Genomic DNA, 12,041 nt, shown 5'->3' with positions numbered 1-12,041 from the left:
AAAGGTTGAAAAGTTCAAGGGGGCCGAATACTTTCGCAAGGAACTGTACATGTCCAAAACCACAAAAACAAAAGCTCCTCTTTGCGATTCTAATTAAACTCCAAAATTTCTTTGCCAAAATAGAAAAACATTTCATTGAATTGCATCATATGAAAAGTTGTTCAGATCTGGGTTTAGTTCCAGATAAAACATTTTCTGTTTCTGCCAAATTTGATTTTTGTTTCCTGTATAATCTCAGCAACAGCTTCACAGCAGTTTTATAATATCTATAGAAGATTTAGATGAAGTGTTAACTTGAAATCAAAGAATAGATAGGCTTAAATTCATTAGTGTGTAAATAACTATATTATCATTTGACTGTATAGTGCTTAGGACACTGTTTAGCAAATCATTAACACATTGTCTTTCAGTAAAGTGTTTTTGAAAGCTGCAGTAACTTATGGGTACTAGGTCAATTAACAAGGACACCTATAGTGAGAACAGAATTGTCTATTGTCTTTCATTTTTACTTTTTTTAATTGTGCACACATATTTGACATCATGTACTATGACCTTTGCTTATTAAAAATGTCTTCCATGTTTATATTGTAAGGAGTGGTATCGTTGCATGCTATGTAGGCTTAAAGGATAAATTCTCCGACCAGTAGTTAATGATTAATTGTAGTACAAAGAAATAAGCACTGTGATTCATGAATGAAATGCCTGGAAAATGTATGCTTAGAGTTCACAGTGTCACACAACATCAAACTGGTTTGTACTACTATGAGTCTAATGACTCGTGAGATAACACCCATTTGAGGCCATGACTTGTTGACTGTAACAAACAGTTTGTGAGAAGCACAAAAGATGCATCTTCATTCAGTGTTGAAGGAGGAATACTTAAATAGGTTCAGTTTCTCTGTATTCCTGATTGCCTTCCACAGAACTATTCACCTCTGAAACAGGAAGCATTGCTGCCTGTTGGTACTCCAGCTGCTTTCCACGGAGTGGAAGCAGGATTGAGCGGAGCAGGAAGATCACTGTATTCCCACATGCACTCAGTGTAACACTGTATACTTTAAGGGGAAGTTAGAACTGGACTTCAAGAAAATCAGATTGGTGGAACAATAAAAGCTTGGTGAGAAGACTGTGAACCACAGATATCAAAGTACAGAAATGTAAGTGGTATCACAAAGGTATCTGGAGCATTCAATACTCATCTTATTCTAAATAGAGGGGGACCACTGTCCTGGAGACATTACATGTTATCTGTGCACACTGGTTTTACTCGGTCATTTCATTTCTGTTTCCAGAGCCGGAGCAAAGGCTCCAGACTGAACGTTGTGATCATCGCTGAGGGGGCCATTACCAAGACTGGGGAACCTATCTCCTCCAACTATGTTAAGGATGTGAGTGTGAGAGGCTTTGAACGTCCTGTACCAGGAGGCTCTTGATACTGTTACAATACATTTATTAATGTGGATACATTTGCTGAATGAACATCTTTTCAGTTCTGCAGGGTGCAGATCAAGGGTGTTAACATTACAGTAAACGCTGTATAAGCAGTTTCTGTTTTAGTTTGTTGGAGAAGAAATTATAAAATTAGGATGGTATCGCCATGTGACACTATATTTGATAGGGAGAGATGTAGAGATCAGGAACGTTATGCTTTTTAAGTAAATGATCGCCTCCTCTTATGGAGCTGAAGTGTTGCAGTAGTTTTAAGGTAAAATAGCACAGTGACAGATTATTGCTATTGTATCCTAATGGATAATGTATAATAACATGTAGTTCCACACTTTTTTGTAGACATTCAGTTTGTGGGTGATTTAAATTGCCTTTCTGCAATACAAACTTGTTAAGCCAGTGATTCCAAAACTTCTTGACATAACCCACCTTTTTGGTATTTAACAAATTTGTCTCCATGAAAGCTCATGTGGCGTCATAGTAGGTAATGGATGTTTGCTTTATCAATCTTAATGGAAATCAAGATATCTAGGGAAAAAAACCCTTAATAAACAAACTTTTCTACCATGTATGTAATGACGACAACTAGAATATTCACATTGTTCCAGCACCCATACAAAGTCAGGTTGAATAGATTTGAAGAGAAGTGAGGGAAGGAGGGGAAATGTCACCATTGTACTGTGATACTAAGAAGTTATCGTAACGCTTGTGTCGCCTCCTTGGTGGGTCTTGAGGGGCCAGTAACTGATGCAAAAACGTTTCTCTGTGCAGCTGGTGGTACAGAGACTGGGCTATGACACACGAGTGACAGTCCTGGGACATGTGCAGCGAGGAGGCACACCCTCAGCCTTTGACAGAGTACTGGTGAGTGCTGGATGCCACTGTAAAACCCTTATTTCCTTCACACCTCACAACTGATCCAATTTATGTTGTCTTGTACAGAAATGTCCTTTGAGATTATTGCTTTATTCAGGTGGTTGTTTAAAGCGAAGATTTCTACATTGAAAATCCCTAAGCTTAGATTAAGTCAAAAACCTGATCTTTTCATATCCTTTTTCACTACATTTATTGTCCCTAGTTAGGTTTGCATCTTTGAAATTCAAAAAGTGATCTGTCGTATGCAGTAGTAACCCTGTGCTGCATGGAGCAGTAAGCTATACGGGAGTCCTGTGCTCAGTGCTGTATCATATGGAGCTGTAAGCTGTACAGGAGTCTTGTGTTCAGTGCTCTGCTGTGTGGAGCAGTAAGCTGTGCGTGAGTCCTGTGCTCAGTGCTGTATCATATGGAGCTGTAAGCTGTACAGGAGTCTTGTGTTCAGTGCTCTGCTGTGTGGAGCAGTAAGCTGTGCGTGAGTCCTGTGCTCAGTGCTCTGCTGTGTGGAGCAGTAAGCTGTGCGTGAGTTCTGTGCTCAGTGCTCTGCTGTATGGAGCAGTAAGCTGTGCGTGAGTCCTGTGCTCAGTGCTCTACTGTATGGAGCAGTAAGCTGTGCGTGAGTCCTGTGCTCAGTGCTCTTCTGTGTGGAGCAGTAAGCTGTTCGTGAGGCCTGTGCTCAGTGCTCTTCTGTGTGGAGCAGTAAGCTGTTCGTGAGGCCTGTGCTCAGTGCTCTTCTGTGTGGAGCAGTAAGCTGTGCGTGAGGCCTGTGCTCATTTTCTCCACAGAGCAGTAAGATGGGAGTGGAGGCTGTTGTGGCCCTTCTGGAAGCCACTCCAGAGACCCCTGCATGTGTCATCGGTCTTTCCGGCAACATGGCTATGCGACTACCGCTCATGGAATGTGTGCAGATGGTACGTCATACCCCTGGACAACTTAGCCTGCAGTCATCAAGGCACACAAGCCTCAACAGTGTTTCTCAAAGTAATGCATAAAAGCATAATTACCATTTTTTTAGACAACATACAAGACTTCAGCCATCTCTTAAACATGAATGGAGCTTAAGAAACAAAACACCCCCTAAGTATATTTATACTGTACTGCAATCTTACTGCAATTTTTCCCCGTTTTTTTGCTCTCTGTGATGTCCCCAAAACTCTGAATGGCCATCCTGTTCTATATTTTTTTATAAACTCAATCATCCTTTTACAGTGTATATATTGATGCCAGTGATTGGGCCAGCCACTTTAAATATTAGAAGAGACAAATAACTCATAGTAATTTGAGCCATTTATATAGTTAATCAAAATGTAAAATATTACAGGGAAATGAAGATGGACAGATTGAATATTGTTGATTATGTATTCACTGAATTTATTTTGTTTCAAGACCAAGGAGGTGCAAAAAGCAATGAATGAACAGAGGTTTGAGGAGACCATCCAGCTGCGTGGGAAGTGAGTAATAGTTTTGAAATTCCTGATTGTCTTAATTGACTAAGAAGAGCAGTTTGAGCTGCCCTATCTATTACCCACATTTCTGTTCTTAAATAGTTGCTACAAGTAATTTACAGGTTATTTCTTCTTTTATTAGAATTTGCTAATACAGTGGGGTCTCGACATTTGCGAGCATTCAATGCAGAGAACTGTTGCAAAGTCAAATTTGCACATAATCAAGTCCACCCATATACTGTCGCATAATGTTCTACGGTATATAGTATGTATGATTAAAATACATAAGTAATCCTTCTTTATATAATTTATTAAGTACTAATGCATTGGCTTTAAGTTAAAAATGCATTAATCAACTAAAACAAATGCTCTGCTTTTCTTCTATCTGAAACTCCATTCTCTGGATTGAATCCTAAATAAGCAAATTTGCGAATGTTAAATTCACAGATGTTGAGTCCCTGCTGTATAAAATTCCAGTAAAAGTCTGGAAATCCTGGACCAAGAAAGACAACTGAGCTATGGGTGTGGGTGTGAAGTGAACTGCACTGTGAGAAGTAAGATGCAGAGCACATGCAATAAACTGCTTTTCCAAAGTAAACCTGTTGAAACAGAAACCCGTGCCTGTTGAGGATGTGGAGTTAGTAAAACTGCCATGCTCAAGCCCAGTGAAATTTGTTCATTTTCTACATTGTCAGCATTATAGATTCCTCTTCCTTTTAGCTTTAATCTTTTTTTCTACCTAAAGTGGACAAGGATGGACATGAGACTCTTGGCTGTCAAGTTTAAGCCAGCACTAAGTTACTGGATATCAGGTTTGCTGCTGTGCAGCAGTTGGTCCTGTGACTTGCTGGACTTGCAGAAGTGTCTCTGAAAGATATGCCACTCCTCTGGCTGGTGCGGCCACAGTGAAGCTGCCAGTGCGTCAGGTGGCAAGGGGCTCAACAGTGAGGCTGCTGGAAGAGTGTACTCAGGACATCATTCTCCCTGTGCTGGTTTGCAGGTTGAAGCAATGATCTGAGCCCTTTAACAAGTGGTGATTTTAAATAGGTTTCCAAATTGAAAAGAAAACCTACTGCATTTTTAAAGTAACTAGACGTTATTAAGATGATTTTTAGATTTCAATAAAGTACTTCTATAAGGTACCTAGAAATTTAACGTTTTAAGTCTTTTCTTTTAATATAATACTAAAGCATCATTACTGGTATTACTACACTGTACCTCTGATTGTACTGAAGTATTCCAACCTTAATCCTAAATATAATAAAATTAATACAGAACTAGGACTGAGTACTTAGCTTTTGCTAAGCCTTATTATATGAATTAATGACTCTTGTTAATGTCATAGGAGTTTTGAGAATAACTGGAACACCTACAAGCTACTGGCACATCAAAAACCTGCACAGTCCAAGGTATGAAAAACATTTTGTTTAAAAGCTTCAGCATTGCCGAATGTTTTGTATTATCTTGTACGCTTCCCAATTAAGGCAGTTATTTTTCATTCTCGTGTTTTGTATTATGTTTATTCTATGAACACATTTGGTGTAATAATTGTCAGTGAACTTCAGCTTTTAAGTTTATGAGATCTGATTTCAGTTTTTAATCAGAAAGCTGTGATGATGTGGTGCGATATGCTTTTCTGACGTTTTTAAAGTGAGACCCTGTGGCTTTTTTGGCCTCCTCAGAGTAACTTCACCATGGCCATCCTGAACGTGGGAGCCCCAGCTGCTGGGATGAATGCAGCAGTGAGGTCAGCAGTCCGAGTGGGGCTGGCTCAAGGACACAGGATCTACACGGTCAATGACGGCTTCGAAGGGCTGGCCAATGGAGCAGTAAGGCCTCCTCCTGTCTGTCTCCTGTCTATAACCCTTTAAATAGCCCTCCACAGCTGATCTGACTGTAATCCACTCTTCCCCACCATTTCCTGAACTGGTACTGATATCCAGGAGCTGGGTTAATGTATTGTAAAATAAACTTTATTTGTCTCCTAGAACATTTGTGATGTGGCTGAATATAGAGAAAATGTGTTGGTCTCCGTCAATTCTTTCTCTTAGCTGCTTAAAATGCATGGTTCCCCCGTGCATCACGGTTTCTTTGAAATTCCAGATCTGAATTAAGTTCTTCAAACTTCAAGTAATCAGACTTTCTTATGTTACAGTCTTTACAGAGTTACAGAGTGTTTGCCTTTGTAGTGTGCCCAAAAATATGCCTCTTGACCTGTTGTCAATGTAGGTATCACACTTTGACTAGAGAATATGTTGGCTGTCTTAAGTTGAAACATTTTTGTTGTTTGTGGTCAGGTGACAGAAGTCAACTGGCACGATGTAGCCGGCTGGACTGGACAGGGAGGCTCTTTGCTGGGAACGAAACGGTAAGATTTTGCAGTGTGCTCTTGGTGGGTGAATTTCCTTTAGGGAGAGTAACAGATTTAGCACCGTCTGTTCTGTAGCATCAACGACACAAAGCACCACTACTTCTAAGAAGCCAGGTTCACAAGGAGTGACAGTAGCCCAAAGGTTGGGAGAAATTAGAATCGTTTATTGGGATGTGAAGACTTGGCTTAACCCGCTTGGCTGAGGGCCAACCTCCCGGCCGTTGGACCCCCATGCAACCAATTGGGCAGCTGCAAAGGTGGATAGGGGGTGGAGGAGGAATGCAGAAAAAGGAACGAGGAAGAAGAGAGGGTGACGTTTGGTATATATGGAGACCGGTTGCTTACGTCAGAATTAGTGGGAATTGCAGGAGCTTTGTCGAATGAGCTCGGCTGCCTTCATTCCTCCCGAACTTTCATTAAAAACTCCATTTCTTTAGTTGAGAAAAGTGAACTGAGGTCTAAAGTGATGTGGTAGGAAAAAAATCCCTCCTCATTCAATGCAGTCTGTGCAATTAAAGCAGAAAGTAAAGAAGGATCATCTGAAATATTTTTCTGATTTTTGCAGAACTCTTCCTTCTTCCTGCATGGAAAAGATAGTGGAAAGTATTAGTAAATACAACATCCAGGCATTGCTGGTGGTAGGAGGATTTGAGGTAACAAAAATACAATTACTGGGTTGTATTTGGATGGATTTAATATACATGGATACAAAATGGAAAGTGGTTAGCTTATGTATGAGGAGCTGTTATCTTGGGAATTCTGAGAAAAAAGCAAAAATTCTTGAAGAGCACTTGAAGAGTGCTCATTTTGATTGTCTTCAAAGTCTCTATAATTTGTGAACGGAGTGTCTCAGGTCTCTTGATGAAATCTTTTATTGTGCCAGCTGATATCTAATTAGATTAATTCAAATTAGTGTTCTAACTCCATTTACAATATGCCTTGACTAATGTATTTTATTTTAGTCCTAACTAATTCAGATCCACACAAGGATGTAATTTTGTTTTGGGACTTATGAAACCCAACTACTAACAATCAACATAAAAGAGAACCAGACAATTTACTGGCTCTGCAAAAGATGCTTGGTTTTGTACTATGTGGTTATACTTTGTGCAAATACAGTGTAAACCTGCTGTGATGAAGGTCATTTTTAAGAGCAAGTGGTGAACAGTAGTACCTACAGGATTTAGTTTAAGGAGAGATCAAATAAGAACTCAGAACCCACTTTATTTGTATAAATAATCCTTTAAGGCAATATTAGAATTGTGATACAATGCCACAAAAAGTGCTTCTGTTTCTGGAAGTGTTGTGTATTTATTTTAAATCCTGCAGGCCTACGAAGGGGTTTTGCAGTTGGCTGAGGCACGAGGGCGTTACGATGAGCTCTGTATTGTGATGTGCGTCATTCCGGCCACCATCAGCAACAATGTGCCTGGTACAGACTTCAGCCTGGGCGCCGACACTGCTGTCAATGCAGCAATGGAGGTGAGAGGCAGCACCTTTATTCAGCACCAGACTCTTGACTGGGCAGTTTCTGAACTGATTAAGATGGCTAAGCTATTCACTTTCTCATCTGTAAGAAAACCAAGATAGCCCCATTATATACTGAGAGACATTATATAGACAAGTAATGAGTATTGGAAGCAGTAGCATTTGGTCTATTTTTAATAGTTCATAATAAATCAGTTCAACTGAACATAGGAATATGGAATTAATTTTCATTTGAAATACTCTTTGTCTAGATCATAATGTAAATGGCAAAGTTGAACCAAAGGCTATCCTGGGGCATTTGTCACACATTAATGAGATGGTTAAACTACCTTCCCTGATATCTGTTGGTCTTCATACTGTGAACCTTCCACTTGTAGTGTCAAACAAATGACAAAGTTCAGGTGTCTGTGAAGCAGAAGTCTCTTTATTCATATGCATATGGAACTCCCCCTTGCAACCACCAGACTTAAAAAATAAGTAGCTGAAGATGGTCTTTTATACCTTAAAACAAAAAGAGTTACTATGACACATTCTAAAAAATGATAAGACAGCAAACATGCCAATTTATATCTAAGTTGCAGACTAGACAACAGTTAGTTCTTTTCTTGTTCTGGGCGTACAGCCAGCTTACCAAATACATGCCCCTTATCTTACTGACCAAGGACAGGCAGCATCTTTATATACATTTGAGCACAAAGCCTACTTCAAACCACTACACTGCATAGTTTGCAAAAAAACACAAAAACAAGAAAAACAAGAAATTATATTATTATCTCACTTCCCAGGCGGCTCTCTTATCTTCTTCACACTTAATTAATTCAGCATCTTAAGTTTGATGTCTCATTTATTTATGGTTGATGTTTTTCACTGTTTGAGCATATTACTTAAGCTTTGCCATTATGAGCTAGTTTGTGAACGGCTGTTGTATTCTCTGTATTGGTGTTGCTTGAAAGGTTGAAAGGTTGTGAGCTACTTGCTTATCAGTTCCTTACATCACTTTTTCCTGACACCGTGCACCTCTCTCCTCCAGAGCTGTGACAAGATCAAGCAGTCAGCCTCCGGTACCAAGAGGCGTGTGTTCATTGTAGAGACCATGGGTGGCTACTGTGGCTACTTGGCTACCACCACGGGCATTGCTGTGGGAGCAGATGCATCTTATATTTTTGAAGAGCCTTTCAACATTCATGACCTTGAGGTGAGTTCTGCTTCTACTCAAACAGCTATACACGTTTTCCCTGTAGGTTAAAGGAAAAATCTCAATTACTGTGGTTCCAAACCCTAGTTCTGTTGGATTGTCCATCATCTCTTTTGGTTTTTGCAAGAGAGATTGCATTACTTTCAGTATGCTGTTGAAACGGTATTTTTGATGGATATGGAGTAACAAGAAAGTAAATAAGAGGAAAGAAGAGGTCTAAATGAGCAAGCGGATCAATTACAGTGCTTTAGTTAGCACCTGTAATTAACCCAGGACCAAGGTTGGGACCCAGTGATTTAATCTTTTAATAAGATTTGTTACTGTTCTTCATTTTCTTTCTTAGTTATCATCATTGAATGTGATGATTACACATGGCAATTTCTTTTTAATGTAGTGTTTTGTGAATTTCAGGGAATCTATTAGCCACAGGAGAATATTTTGAACGTTTGTATTGTAGTGACTCTTAATGTATATAACACCTTTTATTTTATTCAACTTGAAACCTGGCAATAATGTGTGCTATTCAGAAACTGCTTTACAATCCTTTAGAAAATCCTGTATCTTTACAGATAAATGTGGAGCATCTCACAGAGAAGATGAAAAATGATATTCAGAGAGGTCTTGTGTTGAGGTAAGTAAATCAATGTGTAATTGGTTTTAAAATGTTTAGATTTAATATTATCTGTACCACATCTTATGTTTTTGCAGTCTGTGTAACCTGTTCAGGTTATAGAAAAGAGAGGTGCCAAAGTCACTCATCATTGGAACCCTTGTGGTGACAGTGCGGTATTTAAACTCTTATAAGCATATAAATAATTTTGAATTTTTAAATTTAGCTTCAGAGAAGCAAATGGAGGAAACATGAAAATCAAGAGGTATAAGTCAATATTTTGCAGAATTGTTCTGTTTACTTTACCCTATGCTTCCCCTTTCCAGCAGCCACTGTTAAGGCCTGGACATTTTTGGCAAAGCATTTTCAAAGGGTATTATTAGCAATAAATACAAAAGCAAGCAATAATATGGTAGATACTATGGATTTAACGTCCACTGACATATTTATACAATTTTCCATTTTTATTTGTACTGGTATGTTGGCATAAGGCTGGAGTATGGGTTAATTTGTACAGTCATTTTGCAGTGTGGTAAGACCTACTGTACTCAGCCATGCTTTATTCTCGAGAAGGGGTAATGTCCCATAGGTGATGGTCCTTCTGGGAACAGGTATAGTTAAGGGTATATAGTCTTATATATCCACTCTACACTAATGAGTCACCTAACAGATCAGAATTTGAGGAATTGAGGAAAAACTGATTTAGTGCTTGAGTACTTTAACATGCTTGACTGATGGAAAGATAGCCTGGCTATAAGGATGAGGACATGGAAACTCCTCTACCCCTACTCTTTTCAAGAAACACCCTGGGATTTTTAATGACCACAGAGAGTCAGGACCTCGGTTTTACGTCTCATCCGAAGGACAGCACCTGTTTATAGTATAGTGTCCCCGTCACTATACTGGGGCATTAGGACCCACATAGACCGCAGGGTGAGCGTCCCCTGCTGGCCCCACTAACACCTCTTCCAGCAGCAACCTTAGTTTTTCCCAGGAGGTCTCCCATCCAGGTACTGACCAGGCTCACACCTGCTTAGCTTCAGGTGTGAGTTGCATGGTGGTATGGCTGCTGGCTATTTTTTGCTGTACTATATTAAGTACAGTTTGTAGTTTTTTAACTAATTTGTTCATCATTTTATGAACAACTTAGCTTAGATTCTATGTTTTGTGCTGATGCAGTCCATACTATATTGTTAGTAGAACTTCTAGATATTTTTAAGAACCTTCTGTATTAAAATTGGACAAAAGTGTCTCTGTGTACTGATTTCTGCTAATATGCTGGACCTCCTTTCCTCCTCTATTAGGAATGAGAAATGCCACAAATTCTACACCACTGAGTTCATACACAACCTGTATTCTGCTGAGGGAAAGGGCATTTTCGACTGCAGGATGAATGTTCTGGGCCACCTGCAGCAGGTAGGAATGCTGCATAGGATGACATTGTGATTTTTGTTACAGTATCATCACGTATCACGTATGACAGGAAATGTACAGCTGTGGATACATTTTACACTATATTTGCAGCCATAGTGGAACAAATGTCTTTCCTGGTCAAACAGCAAATACTTTCACAAATCTGACATCGTAACTAGCTCATTATGGGGATTTGTCTATGGTAATGTTTTCCAAGTAATCCCTTTTAATGTGCTTTAAACTGATAGTGTTTACAGTAGAACAACACACATTAATAACATGTTTATTGTAGGAAGAAATGCATTTATTGCAACTATGCATTGAGTATATATGCATTGTCACATATCCACCTGGTAATCGCTAAGCTGCATACTTTTAAAGTCATTAATCTGTTTATTTCACTTTTCAGGGAGGATCCCCCACACCCTTTGACAGGAATTATGGCACCAAACTGGGAGTGAAGGCAGTACTTTGGATTACTGATAAACTTAAGGAAACCTACAGACAAGGTATGAGGCACCTCCCCTACTGTTTGCAGGTCTGGCACTAACAATTACAGCTTACATATATTATCAGAATAGCTTATTATTTGTATATATTCCCAGGCCGTGTATTTGCCAATGCTCCAGACACAGCCTGTGTGATTGGAATGATGAGAAAAGTCCTGTCTTTCCGTCCCGTCACAGAGCTGAAGGCTCACACTGACTTTGAGTAAGTACAGTCTGGCTGTTAGTTCATATACTTTCAGAGTATTTTTTCTTACAGCAAGTTGGTTTCTACTTTTTTCTCTCAGTCTTATAGTCAAAATAGCTTTAATATTAGCCATAATGCTAAACTGGTAATGGCACACAACCAAGAGCAGGTTCAAATCTGTGATTCAGACATCACCTTTTCGTGCTTGGATCATGTTACTAGCTAAGTGTGACCAGAATTCCTCAAGACGCAGTACATAATTGACTGTGCATGGCTAAGGACAGGGTTTGGAGCTCTGTTGACTCCTAGAGGCACACCGATCCCTGCGGTGTCTCACACACTTTTGGTGAACAACATGCCTGTCCAATGGGTGCTGAACGTGTTTTACAAAGCTGCACAGCCTTTTCAAGTGGCTCTAAGTTGCAGTTGGGCATTTGAGGTTGCCTGCATTTCCCTCATTGTCTTCTGTGTGTGGCTGCGGTGTTTGTAACCATGAACCAAGACATG

At 39.6% G+C, this 12,041-nt stretch overlaps 1 protein-coding gene across 3 annotated transcripts in view; it reads left to right on the top strand.

Moving 5' to 3' along the window:
- The window catches only part of pfklb (phosphofructokinase, liver b), a 29,326-nt gene that overhangs the window by 15,964 nt on the left and 1,321 nt on the right, over window positions 1-12,041 (top strand). For all 3 annotated transcript variants that reach the window (XM_006636657.3, XM_069196458.1, XM_015359292.2), the window contains 14 exons: window positions 1,293-1,388; window positions 2,218-2,310; window positions 3,105-3,230; window positions 3,706-3,770; window positions 5,110-5,173; window positions 5,447-5,593; window positions 6,062-6,132; window positions 6,701-6,788; window positions 7,465-7,617; window positions 8,654-8,818; window positions 9,388-9,449; window positions 10,733-10,844; window positions 11,251-11,350; window positions 11,447-11,552. In XM_006636657.3, coding sequence (XP_006636720.1) covers window positions 1,293-1,388; window positions 2,218-2,310; window positions 3,105-3,230; window positions 3,706-3,770; window positions 5,110-5,173; window positions 5,447-5,593; window positions 6,062-6,132; window positions 6,701-6,788; window positions 7,465-7,617; window positions 8,654-8,818; window positions 9,388-9,449; window positions 10,733-10,844; window positions 11,251-11,350; window positions 11,447-11,552 — 1,448 coding nt within the window. The remainder of the gene's footprint in view (window positions 1-1,292; window positions 1,389-2,217; window positions 2,311-3,104; window positions 3,231-3,705; window positions 3,771-5,109; window positions 5,174-5,446; window positions 5,594-6,061; window positions 6,133-6,700; window positions 6,789-7,464; window positions 7,618-8,653; window positions 8,819-9,387; window positions 9,450-10,732; window positions 10,845-11,250; window positions 11,351-11,446; window positions 11,553-12,041) is intronic.

Source organism: Lepisosteus oculatus, chromosome 12 (assembly GCF_040954835.1).
Source record: "Lepisosteus oculatus isolate fLepOcu1 chromosome 12, fLepOcu1.hap2, whole genome shotgun sequence".
NCBI lineage: Eukaryota > Metazoa > Chordata > Actinopteri > Semionotiformes > Lepisosteidae > Lepisosteus > Lepisosteus oculatus.
This window is presented reverse-complemented; position numbering and strand designations above follow the sequence as displayed.